The sequence below is a fragment of the Oncorhynchus mykiss genome, chromosome 31 (genome assembly GCF_013265735.2).
Source record: "Oncorhynchus mykiss isolate Arlee chromosome 31, USDA_OmykA_1.1, whole genome shotgun sequence".
NCBI classification, from domain to species: domain Eukaryota; kingdom Metazoa; phylum Chordata; class Actinopteri; order Salmoniformes; family Salmonidae; genus Oncorhynchus; species Oncorhynchus mykiss.
The window spans coordinates 38,920,826-38,940,633 of NC_050571.1; the positions used below are offsets into that span (position 1 = coordinate 38,920,826).

Here is a 19,808-nt window from a genome sequence, read left to right on the forward strand (position 1 = left end):
TTGCTGAGGTTCTATCTGTTGCGAATAAAAATTTCAGAGTAAATTGAGGTGAATATATTGATAAAACTCACCTTGTCCAAGAGAGAATTACAAAACATCACACCAAGTTAAAACTACACAAAACACATACTACATTTGAAGTGCTTGTAAAATTCACTATGTGAAAAAATGAATGGTGGAAGATGATTAGAACCATTTATGTGTTTGACTGCAAGGTTTTGTGGTTATTATTTGTCCACTGAGGAGTTCTATAGAAAGCAATAGTAATGGCATCTTTGTGTAGGCATTAACTCAGCCATGGCTTGTTGGCCAAAGCCTATGTGGAAATAAACTGAGTTTGTCGGGTTTTTGGATAAACGCCGAAAATAAAAACTGACTGAAAACAATAAAAAACGTATACAAAACAAAACGTATAAGATTTCCTAAGCCTGCGTTAACCTCAGACCTAATTGTTGCGGTTTATCCCAAAACTTTATTTCCCCATAACTCATTTCCGGGTTTTAGATCTAAATTTACCCAGGTACCGCCTCATTTGACTCACGTGAACGTGCCAGAACATTGAGGCATATGCGCACTGTGTGGAGTTACCGACTTCAATGGTCTGTTATGAGACGAATTTTGTTGTCCCAACAGACTTGCATGATCATTGGGGTGACTGAGCTGCAAGAGCCCTTTGTCAGTACCTAAAGAGGACTGCTACTAGCTAGAGAACTAGCACTAGCTGACCTTCATACGATGTTTCCAGCTAGCAGATATTCAATTCAAGGTAAGTTAGGTAGCCAGCTATTCATACGCCTGTCAGTTTCCATATTATCTGCCTTGCCTTTTGACACTTTATATGTTCCCCTATTTTGTAAATGATAGTTATCTATAATTTGAGAGTGGCATGGACTAACATTTACTTAGTAAATACGGTTGACATTAGCTTTGTGGAATCTTGAAACGCTAGCTTCAGTCTGGCACCTTTGCCCGGTTTGCTAAGCTAGTTAGCTAAGCTAAATATAGGGCAAAGTTGAAGTCAAATACTGTTATAATATAGGTCACTAACGATTGTCCTTTGGTCAGCCAATGTTAGTTTAGTACGTGCAGAAATACATTAAGTATTTTGTACGTTAACTAATATTGAACTAAAGTAATATTATTAGTTATGCACTTTCAAAAGTAATTGGCTGACTATCTTAGCTAACTAGCTAGCTAGCTTGACCGTGAGTGTCAATATTGACAGTTGTGACGTCTCATGGCGTCAATCTACTGACAAGCCAAGGCACGAATCATTGTTTGTCTCGGGAAAGATAGCAGTATTTGTTGACTGCTATAGGTGATAACTTAACTGGCTGATACCAGTACTCTTTCTGTTCACACTGCTATGCCTTATCTTGGCCAGGTCGCAGTTGCAAATGAGAACTTGTTCTCAACTAGCCTACCTGGTTAAATAAAGGTGAAATAAAAAAAAAAATAAAAAAAAAAAAAATTTTGCTGACAATCTCATGACCTAAATGGACGTGGATTACATGCCTATTGACAATTGCACAGTGGCAGTTGGTGCCGTTCAAAATTAGGGAGAACAAAATAAGTATATGGCCTTATTTCTATTACAGATGACTGTCATTCATATACTGTACCATTCACCCAGCTCAATCTAACATAGATGGGTTTACGCTTCTACGGGATACTAAAATTTGCCCTATACCCATCATGAGGTTGCTACAACCTAGCCTACAAATGAAAGTTAATAATGTAGGTGCACAGTTCAAGAGACAAATTGGATTAATCAAGATGACAGTGAAACTTACAATACCGACCTTGCACACTCTAGCCTGCATCAAGCTGATCAGGGGTGTAATCATTAGTCAAAAATCAGAGTTTGTATTGGACAAATTCCGGTAGGTCCCTCCCTATTTCATTCCATTTAAGAAACGTTTTGCAACAGAATCAGCAGAATGAATTCTCCCCAGATCACCTGCACACACAGTTCACTATCATAGCAGCCACAAAGCATGCATCAACATCACTTTGCGCATTGTTTAATTCCTTCTCACATTTACGCCCTCTTCTCCTCTCACCTTTTCCCTTTGCTTGTGGACTTCAGTGCACAACACAACTGCAGTCTGACCAGGCGCAAAAACCTCTCCAAGCCAAACCTTCATACCATAACCGCTACTTAGCCTACATCGATGTTACCATATTAACAGCTAACATGTAGTAAACCCACAAACCAGGTGTACAATCATGCAGTACAGTGTACAGCAAGTAGTTTAGCAGTTACACCGGCGGACCCCAATGACAATAAATTAATAAAACCGAAAGCTTTGCTTAACTTGGAAGAGTTGCAGTGGTGGATAGTCTTAGCCTACTAGCTAACATATAACATTCCTCTCTTTTTTCAGTCAGGTTGTTGAGTAGGCTAAATTAGCCGCATAAGCTAAGTAAGTGAAAGGTAAACTAAGAAGAGAAGAAATATAACAAAATATAGCTCTGCTGCTTCATTAATTTAAGAAATTAATTTGTTCAACTGTTAAGCTATTGTCTTTCTCTCTCTGAGTCAACTACTCACCGCATTATATGCACTGCAGCGTTCGCTAGCTGTAGATTATGCTTTCAGTACTATATTAATTATCTGATCCTTTGATTGGATGGACAACATCAGTTCATACCTCAAGAGCTATAATAGGTTGGAGGACGTCCCCCGGAAATCGATTATAATTACTGTGTAAGTCTATGGAAAAGGGATGTGAACCATGAGCCTCCTGGATTTTGTATTGAAGTCAATGTACAATGGGAAATAGCTGCCCACCGGCTACACCATGGTATAACCCTAGAGGCTGTTGAGGCTACTGTAGAACTTACTTGCAAAACAGTTTTAATCAGTTATTTGGTGACATGAATATATTTACTATAGTTTTATCTAAGGATCACTTTTGTTTTTAAAGTTTCACTGTTTTTATGAAATCTGCAGAGTAGGATGGTCCTCCCCTACCTCCTGATAAACCTCCACTGCTACAGACGCCCATACAAATCTCATAGGCTGCTACACAGAATAATAGTGACACGTTCTGTTGCAATGTATTGTACAGCGTAACAGTTCTGCTGTATGACCACAATAACTTCCATAATGATTTGAGTCATCAAGATAGCTGTAAACAAAGTCATCTCTTGAGTGTCCTTTTTTACTGTCTGACTGTTTGTACTGTGCATAAGGTAACATGTGTACACACTCTGAAGGTATTCAGTAGGACCTCACTTTATCAGCTTCCTCGCCAGTCCGTCGGCACTGACCGGATCTGCCTTGTTCTTTGCAGCCCAAAGGTGTATACGAGCATTGAAAACAGTGCAAGCGGAACATGCACCTCCACAGCACTACACGTGGAGACGGAATTGCTCATCTGCAGTGATGCCTCGCATAACGTCACACTACACAATCTTCCCCAGGGACAAAGACCCACGATGGGAAGGTACTGTGTAATTCTCACCCTTGACACACTGTCTGAAATGGAATGTGTTATATTATGCGAGACCCAAACACCTTTGTTTCCTTTGTTTTTTTTAACCTTATACCAATGCTGATAACATTTGAACTGATCTCATATGTGAGTGGGTGGGGAATATTAGATTTGTCTTCCTAAAACAAACATATTTGCTGTGTTTTCCTCTCGTGTTGGCTGTACAGCCAGTTACCCACTCCTTTTCAGCCAGGTACTTTTTTACAATTCGTAAGTCAGAAGAAAAGTTAGCTGAGCCCGGTCCCGCTAGAATAAACAATATGCATCTTCTAGCGATCTATTCATAGGACAGGCGCCCATCAGTCAAAGTGAGCGATGACAGGGAAACACTGTTGGTTTAACAGTTTGCTGTCTGTCCGACCTCCCGGTGTGTGTGTGTTGTGTATGCTGCAGTTGAAGTCCAATTTCTTTACACTAAGGGAGAGAGAGCATGATGCTCCTTTATCTATTTGAGTCAACCTTTTGTTTACTAGTCCATTGCTCTAACCTCTAGGCTACCTGCTGCCCTCTACATTTGCAAACATTTTCTAAAAACTTGTTTTTACTGTGTCATTATGGGGTATTGTGTGTAGATTGAGAAATGTATTAAATATTTTTAGAATAAGACTAACGTAACAATGTGTAAAAAGTGAAGGGGTGTGAATACTTAATGAATGCACTGTATATAGTATTTTCAAAGATTATTTATATAGGTCTACTGATTTAATCAAAGTGTTGACAATGGAGTAATCAACTGCTGCTTTCTTAGCAAAACCCATGATTAACACCTGCTTCATTTTTCAGTCATACCTTTTTATTGCAGATAGCTGAGAAAATGCCTCTTAAAAGGAAGCTTGAAGCCTTTGGAAGTTGGCAGACTCTTAAAAGATTATTTAAGAAGAAGTTGTAAAACAATTTTTTAAATGTTTTATTAATGACATACTGCAATTCAAAGAGTTGCAAACACTTAATTATTTCACTAATTTAACTGATCTCTTAACACCTATGGACCCAGAACTTATTTTTGAGCATTTGTTCTGTTTATTTTAGAGACCCATTTGAGAAAGTGCCCATCACACAATTTGAATTTAACCTTTGATTTATTTATTAAATAAATTTAAGTAAATAGCCCAAATTCTGTTTTGATAAACTATTTGAAGAACATACATAATTGTTTCAATTCATATCTTGCAGTAAAATACTTTAATATCGAAGACAGGTTAAATGTACAATATTTAAATAAGAAAAGTTACTTAGAAAATAGGCCTGATCTTCGAGGCCTAGAAAATTACATAACAATACTGAATTCATACATTTTCAGTCATTTAAATTGTAAACACAGTACCTCCCTGATTGGAAACATTAGTTGTGGTAAACTTAATAAAGTATTAAATAATTGCTTTGTATTTCAGATTGAATCAAGGCATTAGAATGTACCAGAGGCCACGAAAAATAGAGCTTGTTCGGCAATCCTGGGGGATCCTGGCTGTCAACTTTTTGTATTTGGCTGGCTACTCCATGTGCTTGTGGAAAATACTAGTTGTCCTTCAATGTCCATCTATGGGATGCTGTTGCAAATTAACGCTGATGTCAAAACTACAAGTTTCTACTTTCGACATTCAGATAGTACAACATACTAATATTCCAGTTGGTCTTTATGGAGGCTTGTGTAACCTTGCCCGAAACCTGAGGATTTGTGTGATCTCCCTCAAGCTAATGACTAGGCTGTAGCTCAGTGGGCTAGTACATTCTTGTGCTGCTCAGACGAACAAGGTTCCAAACCCACTTGGTGACACATACCTATTTGTGTGTGGCATTTTGTTTCTGTCCAGGTGTGGAGATGGAGCGGTTTGCTGACGAGGCTGATGTGGTGATAGTGGGAGGGGGTCCCGCGGGGCTGTCGGCAGCCATCCGGCTGAAGCAGCTGGCCAAAGAGCAGGAGAAGGAGCTGCGTGTGTGCCTGGTGGAGAAAGCGTCTCAGATCGGAGCACACACCCTCTCCGGGGCCTGCCTGGAGCCCAGCGCCCTCAATGAACTCTTCCCAGACTGGAAGGAGAGAGGGGTATGTTAGTGTCATCTCGTGTGTGTGTGTATAGGCCCAATACACATCTGTCTCTAGCTTCAATTGTATCTGTTAGGCTTGGGCGGTATACCATGCAATGGTTTTTCAATACTGTTGAAACTATTTCCTTTACATTTTGTTTTATAAATGTGAATATTTATAGCTACTTTAAGTAAATACCTGCAGTCAACTTCTGCAATACATTAGGAGATAAAGAAGATTGCGTTAATTAGGAGTTTTTCATTATGAAGCTTACATGTAGTCCCCAGTCACGTTGTTTGTTTACAAGCACACAATGAGAGACCGGCACCTTGAGTCACTCACTGTTGTGCAGCAGTTAGTGTGGAATTCACAGCTAGATACAGTGCATTCGGAAAGTGTTCAAACCCATTGACTTCTTTCCACATTTTGTTACGTTAGCCTTATTTATGAAATGGATAGAATAAAATCTCCATCTACACACAATACTACATAATGACGAAGCAAAACCAGGTTTTTAGAAATGTTTGCTAATGTATTAAAAATGACACTCAATTCACATTTACATACCCTTTACTTAGTACTTTGTTGAAGCACGTTTGGCAGCGATTACAGCCTTGAGTCATCTTGGGTATGATGCTACAAGCTTGGCACACCTGTATTTGGGGAGTTTCTCACATTCTTCTCTGCAGATTCTCTCAAGCTCTGTCAGGTTGGATGGGGAGCTTCGCTGCACAGTTATTTCAGGTCTCTCCAGAGATGTTTGATCAGGTTCAAGTCCGGGCTCTGGCTGGGCCACTCAAGGACATTCAGAGACCTGTCCCGAAGCCACTCCTGCATTGTCTTGGCTGTGTGCTTAGGGTCGTTGTCCTGTTGGAAGGTGAACCTTCACCCCAGTCTGAGGTCCTGAGTGCTCTGGAGCAGGTTTTTAATCAATATTCTCTCTGTACTTTGCTCTGTTCATCTTTGCCTTGATCCTCACAAGTTTCCCATTCCATGCCGCTGAAAAACATCCCCACTCCACCCATGCTTTACCGCAGGGATGGTGCCAGGTTTCTTCCAGGCGTGATGCTTGGCATTCAGGGCAAAGAGTTCAATCTTGCTTTCATCAGACCAGAGAATCTTGTTTCTCGTTGTCTGAGTCCTTCAGGTGCCTTTTGGCAAACTCCAAGCAGGCTGTCATGTGCCTTTTACTGAGTAGTGGCTTCTGCCTGGCCACTCGACCATAAAGGCCTGATTGGTGGAGTTCTACAGAGATGGTTGTCCTTCTGGAAGGTTCTCCCATCTCCACAGAGGAGCTCTGTCAGTGAACATTGGGTTCTTGGTCACCTCCCTCACCAAGGCCCTTCTCCCCGATGGCTCAGTTTGGCTGGGCGGCCAGCTCTAGGAAGAGTCTTGGTAGTTCCAAACTTCTTCCATTTAAGAATGTTGGAAGCCACTGTGTTCTTGGGGAACTTTAATGCTGCAGACATTTTACAGTATCCTTCCCCAGATCTGTGCCTCGACACAATCCTGTCTCGGAGCTCTACAGACAATTCCTTCGACTTCATGGCTTGGTTTTTGCTCTGACATGCACAGTCAACTGTGGGACCTTATATAGACAGGTGTGTGTGCCTTTTCCAAACCATGTCCAGCCAATTGAATTTACCACAGGTGGACACCAATCAAGTTGTAGAAACATCTCAAGGATGATCAATGGAAACAGGATACACCTGAGCTCAATTTCGTGTCTCATAGCAAAGGGTCTGAATAGTTATGTGAAAAAGGTATTTCTGTTTTTTTCATTTTTTTTATTATAAATTTGCAAACATTTCTAATAACCTGTTTTTCGCTTTGTCATTATGGGGTATTGTGTGTAGATTGAGTCAGGGAATTAATACATTTTAGAATAAGGCTAATGTAACAGTGTGGAAAAAGGGAAGGGGTCTGAATACTTTACAAATGCACTGTATGTCTACAGAAATAAGACATCCTGCTTCTATTGCCTGTTTGAGTGTTTGTTTAGTAGCCTACTGATTTCCGTGAGCACCAAGCCTCACGCAACCACATGTAGGATAAACAATTCCACAAATCTGACTGTTTTTCATCTTCGTTATGCTGTAATAAAGGCTTTATATGTTTTTTTTCCCCGTTAGAACAGCCTCTCTGGCATTACTTTTAATTTTGTGTTTACACTGTTTCAAATGGTCAAAAAAATGATATTATTAATAACCCTCCTTGTTATTATTACTATTATGATCATTATAATAAGTAATATCATTATTATTAGTAGTAGTAGTAGTAGACTTGTATAACCACCATCGATGGAGCTGTAGTCCTAAGAGCGCATTCTGTTTTGTCTTAATACTGTAACTTTGGCCTATGATTCATACAGTAGTAGTAATGAAATAATCATTCATTTGTTCAAGTCATCACACAGCATACGGGTCATTCATGATTTGAAATGCAATCAAGCATTTTAGTTTTAAAATAAAATAACCACAACATTTTTGGGAATAATTAGCTGTAAACAATAAATAAACTCTTCCATTTTGGCAGTCGCTTTCACGAATGCTTGCGACTGATTAGTCTTTGCTGTAATAAATGCTCTCCAAAAAAACACATTACAACACTTATCATTTATTTAGTGTTGACATTGTTCTAAACAGTCAAACTATATTGCTCCTTAACTTATTTTTCTTGATCTCCAGTATTTTCCACAACTAGTCAAATGTATTCCACACACCTGACTTCCCCTTTACGTCCTGAGCAACCAGTAAACAAACATTCCCCTGTTTCGAGTTGTCCTCCGCATCCATTTTGCTGTCACGTGTTAATGTGTTCAGAGTTTGTCATAACCATTTTATTGATGTGATTATGATGTGCTATAGGTCAGGCCCTATTGGTCACGTGCATGTGATGCATGCATGTGTCATGGAAAGAGAGCAAGAGTTAAGGTAGTAGGGAATGTTTTTCCTTAACAAATGAGGGATTTCGGTAACAGAACTTTTCAGTCAGAAATGGCTGTAATTTTGTTGCCGCTTCAGCAACACGGACAGAGTGATAAACACTGTTGATGTTCTGTGGTGGCCGCTGCAGCAGGGAGGAGTGAGAAACAATGGGTTTTAGTCAGTCACTCGCTGTCTTTATTAAAAAAAAAAGTGTATATACAGCGCAGCAAGTCTGAGCCCAGCCCGCACAATCAAATCAATTGCGGTCAGACTCCCTCTAGTTATGTGTCTTAATTATTTCATCAAACCGAGCGCTTAAAGCATTAGACAAGCTCAGTGCATATAGTTGATTAGATTCAAACACACAGGATGTGTGTGTGTGTATATATGGAAAAATACACAAAAAAAATGTTGACCAATTGATTGGTCAAAAGAACAGACGACTCTTGGTCGACCAAGATAAAAATAAATCCCTTTTTTTCCCTGGGACAGCCTACTCTACTCGCTTGCTAATGTGTGTATTCCTTATTCTGGGTAATGGAGATGGGCAGCGATATCAATAATTAGCTGGCACGCCTTTAGGGCTATCATGGAAAACTTACTTTACTGGTGACATGCACCCAGGGCAAATTTGAATATTTCTGCAAAAACTTTGATCTATGTGCTAATATTTGGATGTTCCTTACATTATTCTGTTAGTTATAGCAGAGTTGGAGTCAGTGGGCCATAGACATTCATGAATTGAATTACACTCCTGTGGAGATGTGCCCTATCTAGATCTATGGAGAGAGGGATAGATTTATAAATGAAATGCACTCTCGTCTGAGGGCTGCTTCAGCAGGTCCGTTGAAAATGTTCAAATGTCATCCAGAGGAAAGAAGCATCTTCACACTGAGTTCACTCTGCAGGAGTTTCTTTCCACTGAGAGAGATTTCAAATGAAATTGTCCACAACTCTGCTCTCTATTATTTAAGTATTGAGCACGTCAGTCTAAGAAAGGTTGCCAGTCTATGGAAAGGTTGTGAGGGGAAATATGCAGCATAATTCACAGATACACACAGGATATGGACCTGGCATTTTCTTTTTGTTGTCTTTTTTTTTAGTCTCAGACATTACATTTAAGTAATTTAGCAGATGATCTTAACCCAAATGGCTCCTGTAAGTCACTATTGTTAAGTGCCTTGCTCGAGGGCACATCGGCAGATTTGTCGGCTCAGGGATTCGAAACAGCAACCTCTGTTACTGGCTCAACGCTCTTAAACGCTAGGCTACCTGCCGCCATACCTAACTGCAGACATAACTATCACAGACATAACGTTGAGAGTACATCACAGTCCTAGACAACACCATGATCCTGCCCAAGGGAACATCTTGCAAGCAACACCTAGGCTAAAAATAAATGAAGTGTTCTGTTATTTGTGTACTCTTCTCTTAGGCACCCTTGAACACACCAGTGACCGAGGATTTGTTTAGTATTCTAACCGAGAAGTATAGAATCCCTGTCCCAATGTTGCCAGGTAAAGTCACATGCATGTTTTACAGGACATCTTTTCAAATGACAACTCTAGCTTGTCACCTGTAAGCTTTGTCCTAAACATAAAGCTATTATGGTATTAGCCTTGACTGCAGTCTGTTTTTCATTCTATTTAATTTTTTGAAAATTTTTCCCCCCACAGGTCTGCCCATGAACAACCATGGGAACTACATTGTGCGGCTGGGTCACTTTGTACATTGGTTGGGAGAGCAGGCTGAGGAGCTGGGAGTAGAGATATACCCAGGCTACGCTGCTGCTGAGGTGAGCACCGCCCACCATTCATGACAATTTCAGAAAACACAGGCCATCTTACTTAAATTGGTGAAAATTGGTGATAATTACCATTGACATGGTACATTGATCTTTCCTGGAACGTCAGCTTTTTCTCAGTAAACATTTACATAATTGTATGCCTTTGACCAGATCTGCCCTACCAAGCAAAAAGGCAGTAACTGCTCATAGCGTGGAACTGAGAAAAATTGCTATTATTTACCCTGGTTTCACAGTAACTTTATGCAGTTACTGCTAACATGACCCCCATTTTCTCCAAAACACAGTACAATAGAGGCAGGATACTTGTCCACATGATTAAGCATGTATTTAATGTAGCAAAAATGACATTAACTCATTTTCAAACAAATGAGTAGTTACTGCCTTTTTTCTTGGTAGGGCAGAGATAATAGACTGATATTTTGAGCCAGCTCCGTTTTCATGCCTGAGATCGATTTCACTGATGCGTTGACGTATCGCGACTGGCTTTCATTGATCGTGTTTGCTTGAGGTGTCATTCCACTTTCAAAAGTGTTTTAATTTCAGATTTTGTTTTTCAGGTTTTGTTTCATGAAGATGGAAGTGTGAAAGGAATTGCCACCAATGACGTGGGCATCGCTAAGGATGGTTCGCCAAAGGTAAACTTATGCAGATTTGTGTCAATAAAATGGACTCATCACTGTACGGAAAGTCTTTAAGTTATTTTCATTGGACAAAGTACAAATGTTTTTCTCCTATGTATGGTCACTTTGTACAGTATAGAGTTTGACTGTAAAAACAGAGTTTTATTTTATTTTTAAACGAGGAAGAATCAGCACTGAATAGAATATAATTTGTTTTATGAAAGCGACAAGTAGCCTCATCCCTGGTGTATCAGAATAACATTCTCCTCTCAATTTGCCTCTGTAGGATGTGTTTGAGAGGGGGATGGAGCTCCATGCTAAAGTTACCCTGTTCGGAGAGGGCTGCCACGGCCACTTGGCCAAGCAGCTCTACAGGCAGTTCAACCTCAGGGAGAACTGTGAACCACAGACCTACGCCATTGGCCTGAAAGAGGTAAAATCCCAAAGCAACTGTATTTGGACCAAATAAACAAATAATCTGTTTTTAAGCAGTCATACAATACAGGTCTTCATGTAGCCAAATCAAAATGTCATATTCATTACATTTTTGTCATTTAGCAGATGCTTTATGCACAACGACTTACATGAATGTTGTTTTTCTGTCTAACCAGCTGTGGGTGATTGATGAGAAGAAGTGGAGGCCGGGCAGAGTGGAGCATTCGGTGGGCTGGCCGTTGAACAGGAACACGTATGGCGGCTCCTTCCTCTACCACCTGAACGAGGGCGAGCCACTGGTGGCCTTGGGCTTTGTGGTGAGTCACGGTTATGGCAGCCATTTTGGCTCCTTGCAATGGATGTCAACTGCCAAACTACCAGCCATGCTAACACTTGGCAACGGTCTAAACACTAAGTGAAATAACATTTGTAAAACTGAGGTCAGTGTATTACAATGCACTATACTTCTACCCTTCTCTTTATCTTCATTAGGCCAACTTGGGCCTAAAGGGGCAACTTGAGATATGTGATAACTCAAACTTTTATGAAGATCATACATTGAGGTCAATGACCGATTGTATCCAAAAATGTAATGCTGTGTATTTCCCCACTTCCAGGTTGGTCTTGACTACACCAACCCCTACCTCAGCCCCTTCAGAGAGTTCCAGCGCTGGAAGCACCATCCCTTCGTTGCCAAAACCCTGGAGGGAGGTGACAGAATCGCCTACGGAGCCAGGGCGCTCAACGAGGGAGGCTATCAGGTGTGTGTGTATTTTTTTATGTACTACTCAAAGGTATGTGTGTGGCTCTGTGTCAAGGTTTCTGTTAGCCGATAATAGCCAGCTTTTTTGTGATAAATAAAATTTAGCGCCCGTAAATTGCCCGGGAGAAGAAGAAAAAAAATCCCATTGCAAAATAATGCTTTTTAACCTATTCATTGATGGAAATACCAGTCGATGGAAATACATTTGACTGGTCATGCTTATCGTCCTATAGGTTAAATGCATAATTATGTGGAATTAAATTAGCGCATGTACAGTATTTCTGTATCTTATTTATCACATGCGTACAGCATATAGATACAGAGCCTTTGAGCGGAAAATCTGTCAAGACAGCAGGAGAGCTGCTGCTGCAACATCATCTCAAACAGCAAATGCACTCAGCTCGTCACACACCACTTTGCAATGAGCTGGAGGCAGTATGCATTTTGAAACCATTTACTTAACTGTTTGAAACCCGAACGTTTTACTACATATTATGAGGCATGTCTTACCTTACTTCAAGGTAGCCTAGCTAAAATCAGACCATATCGGTGGTGGCAATTCTTCTATATCAACTTTCTCTCATTGTCCAGTAGCCAAAGGCAAAATCCTAGTCATATTAGCAGCCCATGCTAGTTGTCGCATATTAGAGCTCCCCTCTTTCAACATTTCAAACAGTTATTTTCATCTTTGTCACATGAAACCGCTTGCATGTGTTGGTGCACTTTCATAAGGGTGTTTTCCAATGAATTGCATTATGGAACAAACATTTGCGCGTTGCCTTACTGCCTTGTGCGCGCGTTGCTACGTTTTATGTAAAGAAATGAACAGCTTATCAACATTTTTAAGCTAAACATTCAGATCTGTTGCATCAGACTCATTGCTTTTTAAGGTTTATTTTTATGTAGCCAAGGGCCCACTGGTTGCATGAATTTGGGATCTATTGTCCCACAACTGTTCCAGAGTCTGTTTTGAATAGGCTGTTTCTTTCTCGAAAAGCTGACCAATACAATAGGTAAACTTTTCTACTATGGGGGATAGTAGATTGACATAGGCTAGTGTTTTTGCTGTTCGTTACTCATCTTGTTGGCTGAGGAAAAGTACACGTGGAGAGTTATTCTAACATCTTCAAAATGCACATCTAAATTCGGTAAGAGGGACCAATATTCGACTTGAATATTCATTTTATAATCTAAATGGGATTTCTCTCATTCTGAGCACCATGGATGGAATCCCTAATCAGGTCCAGTAAATAAAAATGCTGCCTGTCAAATGTCCTGCGCCACATTTTTGTAACTTTAATGTGTGTCTCGGCATCAAAAATGGGAAATACGTGAATCTTAGGTCAGGTTTTCCACTGGTTCTTATTCCATGAAAGCATTTTCCCATTACATTCATGATTATAATCTTTACCGGTCTTCCTCCATCCAGTGCCTCCCTAAAGTGACATTCCCTGGGGGGATGCTTATCGGATGCAGTCCGGGCTTCATGAATGTACCAAAGATCAAAGGCACCCACACGGCCATGAAGAGCGGCATGCTGGCCGCAGAGGCCATCTTCCCCAAAGTCACAGCCGAAGACCCAGCATCTGAAACGGCAGGTAGGTTAAACCAGACCAAAACCTTTTCCTTTGATTTAAATGCTCCCTCACACACACACACACACCTCTCACTGATTGTAAAGTGAAGCCAAAGGCACATTTCTACATTATAAAATATGCAATGAATACACTATTAAAGAGTGTAATTTGTTGAGACTTTTATCGCTAATGCTAATTGGGGGGGGGGGGGGGGGGGGAAATATGTTAATTGCTTCTCTCCAGTGTGTCATTTTTTAAAGTAAATTAATGGAATTTTATTTGATAAAAAAACACAAAGTAAATGAGCAATTTTAATTTGTGGGTGCAAGATCATCTAACATTTTACTGTCATCTGAATAGAATTATACTTTTCTGGTAATTTGTCTTCCAGGACTTCACATACCGGAGTATGAGGACAATTTGAAGAAGTCTTGGATCTGGAAAGAGCTGTACGCAGTGAGGAACATCAGGCCGTCGTTCCACAACTACTTTGGACTGTACGGGGGCATGGTCTACACTGGTGTCTTCTACTGGATACTTAGAGGGAAGGAGCCATGGACACTGAAACATGCAGGTGCAGCATATTGATGATTTGAATGACGTATTCATCAGGAAAGATGGTCCGTTTCTGTTTCGGCCAAATTGTTATTGGACAAAGCAACAACTCAGTTTTGCTATATGCACATCAAAATCATGCACTCATGCTAAGAATTGCCTCAAGGAACACACCAATGTTTTATCTGGCCTGCAACCAACTGAGGTTTGGTAACTCCCGACTCTTTTACCCTAGGCTTGGACTCAGCCCAACTGAAACCGGCTAAGGAGTGCACGCCCATCGAGTACCCCAAGCCTGATGGCAAGCTGAGCTTCGACCTGCTCTCTTCTGTGGCCCTGAGCGGTACCAACCACGAGGGGGACCAGCCCCCCCACCTCACCCTGAAGGACGACAGCATCCCTGTGGCCAACAACCTGGCCATTTACGATGGGCCCGAGCAGCGCTTCTGTCCAGCAGGTACCACTGATGCACAATTACAAATCCATCCTTAGCCCATACAACACAGGCACTTAATTTAGATCTGAAAGGGTTGGATAGGTATAAGCAATGGGTCATTATCAATAAAACGTTACAATACAGTGCAGAGCATTCGATCTTTGACAATTACGCGTAGTTTAAGGGATTGTTAAATAAATGTTATAGCTACCTTGCCAACTATTTGACTTTAATATAGTCACACCTCGAAGAGCATAGTCAGAACTACATTTCTGATTATTCCACATTTAGCTAGTACATCAGTGCTTTTTATGATCAGTAAACATGAATTGATCATGTCATTTCAGATATGTGAGGAATAGCCTATCCATTGGCATGTAGCCAGCTAAGCAAACAATGTGTCATTTAGTTGCTTCGTAGGATTAGACTTTTGAAAGGAGCTTGACATCGGCAAGTCCTCGTCTTGGTAAAGTTGTCAGTCGGACTACTGTCATCACCACTATAGATGGCAAGCAAATCAAACAATATTTGGATATAGCCATCTAGTTTATCCCCTGAAAGTTGGCTTGTTAAGAGATGTGATCTGTTATTAGCTAGCTAGCCAATTTGACATGGTCTATCAATCAATGTAGCCTATCATGTCTGTCAGCAGCAAACGTGATTAACCCTAGAGTCATTTACGCGGCCTTGCTGAAATCAAATTAGCATAAAAACATCCCCATAAAAATATCTGTTTTAAGCTAGAGATATCTTTTTTGCATGGGCTCAATACAACACATTGGCGGTGAAAAGTGGCAGAGCTACAGCTGTGTTTCAGACCATGAGACATCCCGAAAATCGGTTCTCTCACAAATGTCTGTAGCGTCGGAATGGTTTGGCCTAAAAACTATTATGACTCGCTTATGGAAAGGAGAGACTCTTACGAATACCTACATGTTTTGCTCTACGACCCCCACAAGCGTCACGGGACTCGTCTGAACTCGGTACCGCTGATCTGCCAACTTCTGTCTGTAGCGTCCCAACAGTTTGGGCTACACACTAATATGATACCTCTATAGAAAGGTGACTCTCTCACGGACACGTACATGTTTGGCTCTAGGACGGCCACAAGCCTCGCCAAAAGGTAGCCCAGTACCAGTTAGAAAATGAATGGCAGTATTTATGGAAGTAGTTTAGTGGCTAAAAAAAAGTGTCTTTTTCTATTCCTTCTTATCTCTGATATAGGACAAACACTTTAAAACAAACTTCCCTTTGATTAATATGTTTAGCCAACTGTACAAAGTTTCTACTGGTAGCTTGCAAAGTAAACATTATCAGCTAACTGTACATCGGCAAATGTGCCCTTCTGCTGCTTGACAGGCAGATCCCACAAAGGTTGGGAAATGAACCTAAACCACTCATACTTGTCAATTATAGTTCACTTTTATTTTAAATCACTCAAAATATCCAATTAATGGTGGCCAATATTGAGCGAGAGAGAGGCTACCCTCACGTATCTGAAATTACATGATCAATTGATGTCTACTGATCATGAAAAGCATGCAGTTAACTGCTGTATAACTCAAGCCAAATGTGTGCAATTGTTTTGCATGGAATAATCAAAAATGTATAGTTCTGACTATGCTCTTCAAGAGGTGATAATATTACAACCAAATGGTTAACGTTTCCTTGAAAACAGCATGTGTTTAAGATTGCTGTGTAATACTACTGTGGTGCCTTCAGGCATTGTGAGATATAATAATCTGTGCAGCGCGACTGCAATGAGAACGACCTGGACGTGCCCAATAGCTCCACCTAGGAGGTATGGAGCAAGGCCAGGGATCTCTGTGGAATTGAATATTACTGTCCACTGAAACACCTGACCCTCCATGAATAAAGCTCAAGCATGCCATTGCCGCTTCCAAGTGCTGTCATTGCCTGCACGACCAGTATGACTCAAGACATTGATATTGATCAGCACAGCCAGGTTTATTCTCTGGAAGTCTCAATAAATGATCAGAGTGATATATATTTGTGAAATGGCCATCAAACCCATTACTGCTACTAAGGCAGAGATGTAATACATGCAGTATGATTGATTCGACATACAGACAACTGTTAGAAATCAGTCTTCTCCACAGATGTCTGGCCCTGAACCTGTTATTTTGTTCATCTCTTTTATGGTTTTCCATCCATAATATAACTATTACATACATTGTTGAACTTGACATTTTCAAATGGGTGGTAATCTGATGGATAATGAGTAGGGACACATAATGGCTGTTTGGGAGGGCTGCACTGCACACAACAATCATGATTCTGGCTGCATAGCTATATTCACAAACCTATCATTAACCTACACTATATATACAAAATTATGTAGACACCCCTTCAATTTAGTGCATACGGCTATTTCAGCCACACCCATTGCTGACCGGTGTATAAAATTGAGCACACAGCCATGCAATTGCCATAAACAAACATTGGCAGTAGAATGGCCGTCATAGGATGCCACCTTTCCAACAAGTCAGTTCATAAAATGTCTGCCCTGCTAGAGCTGCCCCAGTCAACTGTAAGTGCTGTTATTGTGAAATGGAAACATCTAGGAGCAACAACAGCTCAGCCATGAAGTGGTAGGCCACACGAGCTCACAGAACTGGACCGCAGAGTGCTGAAGTGTGTAAAAATTGTCTGTCCTCAGTTACAACACTCACTATCGAGTTTCAAACTGCCTCTGGAAGCAAAGTCAGCACAAGAACTGTTCGTCAGGAGCTTCATGAAATGGGTTTCCATGGCCGAGCAGCCTCACACAAGCCTAAGATCACCATGCGCAATGCCAACCGTCGGCTGGAGCGGTGTACAGCTTGCCGCCATTGGACTCTGGAGCAGTGGAAACGAGCTCTCTGGAGTGATGTATCACGCTTCAGCATCTGGCAGTCCAACGGATGTCCATACAGAAATGGTTTGTTGAGATCGGTGTGGAAGAACTTGGCTGGCCTGCACAGAGCCCTGACCTCAACCCCATCGAACACCTTAGGGATGAATTGGAATGCCAACTGTGAGCCAACCTAATCGCCCAACCTCACTAATGCTCTGGAAGAAAGTCCCTGCGACAATATTCCAACGTCAAGTGGAAAGCCTTCCCAGAAGAGTGGAGGCTGTTATAGCGAAGGGGGAACCAACTCCATAGCAATACCCATGATTTTGGAATGAGATTTTTGAGCAGGTGTCCACATACTTTTGATCATGTTGTGTATGTAGGATCAGGAAAGTAAGGAGTGGCCTTTCTTTGCAAAACCAGGCTCATTGATAATCAAATATGAGTCACTCGAGAGCAGACCTACAGTAGTAGATAGTTATTACAGTTATGATATCGTTTAGGACCTTGAAAGGGGCTGATGTGCACCCATGGCCAGCTCGGAAGCCAGATTGCATAGCGGAGAAGGTACGGTGGGAATCGAAATGGTCTGTGATCTGTTTTAACTTGGCTTTCGAATACCTTTTAGAATAGATTCAAGGCATAATGTACAGACAAAGTTATGGTAGGATGTGAATACAGTGAATATAAACCTAGGCATAGTGAACCTGCGTTTGGTGTGGGGGGACAAAATAAATGTATGCACGATGGCGTACGTGCGGTTCCGTGTTAGGGTTGTCAATTTGTTTTTCTTAAAGGGGTATATAAACAATAGGCTTTAGAATACCAGCTAACTGTAAATCGCCATATTGCCATTGTTGCGTCACTGGCAAGATTTTCCCCAAAAAATATCTGAATCACAAAACTGTAAGACCGTGAACTCTGTGCATTAATGAGCAAAATTCGCTGGTGTCGAACCAAATTAAAACATGATACATGTTTTGAAAGCTGAGAAACAGCCCTTTCAAATGATAGGGCATACAATAGCATCACATGGTGTAATCAGTCAAGAAAACACACATTTCCCACACTTCCTAATGAAGATGGAGCATATTAAGTCTTCCTTATTTTGTAAGGTTTGAAATCCGAATAGAAATACATTTACCTCTGAATGAGTTATAGCAGTTTTAGGGAACGGTTGTATTTTTGTAGAATTCTATGGAATGTCCTTTAATCAGACACTTCTGGATTGTATATTAACTACTGGTACATACCTGCACTAAAACATATTACAAATGGCATTTAGTCTTACATATGCAGTATGATAATCAGACAAATTATATTAATAAATCATGAACTTTGAGGGGAAAACGTTCTCATTAAAACCTGAAAAAAAGTACAAGTTACATTTGAATTAAAATACGGCATAACAATAATTGGCATTTACAACTTCAATTTCTTCTGTACATACTTCACTAGGCCTATAGCCTAATACCCAAGTCAGAATGGGAAGAAATGTAAAAGCATGCAAGGGAGACTAAATCACCATTGCCAAATGAGCTACTGGGTTAAGACTAGAATCTCTTTAATGGAGTACCCCAATCTATAAAAAAAAAAAAATTGGTCCCCTACGATGCATAACTGCTTGGCCTTGCATTTTGGTGCAACACAAACATCATATCCTATTTTCTATCTTTCCTGTAACAATTTAAATGTACAGTGGATGGAATACATCTTTGGTTGCTGTTTCCATTTTGAATGATGCCCTTCTTTCCCCCCTTTTACTAGGTGTATATGAGTACGTTCCCCTTGAGACTGGAGAAGGTATGAGGTTGCAGATCAACGCTCAGAACTGCGTCCACTGCAAGACCTGTGACATCAAGGACCCCAGCCAGAACATCAACTGGGTGGTGCCCGAAGGCAGTGGAGGACCAGCCTACAACGGATTGTGATTTTGATTCTCTTCGTTGAGGTGGCTGCAAAAACACATTCAGGGCTTGCAGAATACTATACTGTGTGCCTAGATATGAAACGGAATGTCACCATATTCTTTCAATATGGGAATTGTAAAATGGTTATAAAAGACAAGTGGCTTTGGTTCATGTATGGTGTCCTGAATAATGCACGTCATAAGCAGAAAGCTGCATTGACATAACTTCAAAATAGACTAACTTAACCCACTTCAATGTATTAGCTATTGCAGGTACCATTTGCAACAGCGTATGATCTGAGAGATACTGTACATAATGTCATTAGTGGGACAAATGTATGTTGGTGAATAAATATTTGCCATGCCTCGTGTCAGCTTAATCCACAAATCACAGCTCTC

The 19,808-nt window shown here is 40.7% G+C and overlaps 1 protein-coding gene across 2 annotated transcripts; it reads left to right on the forward strand.

The window, feature by feature from the left end:
- The first annotated feature begins 527 nt into the window (after positions 1–527).
- On the forward strand, positions 528–19,774 carry etfdh (electron transfer flavoprotein dehydrogenase). Of its 2 annotated transcripts, XM_021584130.2 has the most exons (13): positions 528–766; positions 3,300–3,452; positions 5,312–5,541; positions 9,886–9,967; positions 10,127–10,245; positions 10,815–10,892; positions 11,164–11,310; positions 11,489–11,629; positions 11,930–12,073; positions 13,505–13,673; positions 14,044–14,226; positions 14,443–14,664; positions 19,268–19,431. In XM_021584130.2, the coding sequence occupies exons 1-13, from the start codon at positions 736–738 to the stop codon at positions 19,429–19,431; spliced, it is 1,863 nt and encodes a 620-aa protein (XP_021439805.1). In that variant the 5' UTR covers positions 528–735. The 2 variants fall into 2 exon arrangements, with proteins under 2 accessions (XP_021439805.1, XP_021439804.1); XM_021584129.2 differs by lacking the exon at positions 528–766 and having other exon boundaries at positions 19,268–19,774.
- The last annotated feature ends 34 nt before the right edge of the window (positions 19,775–19,808 follow it).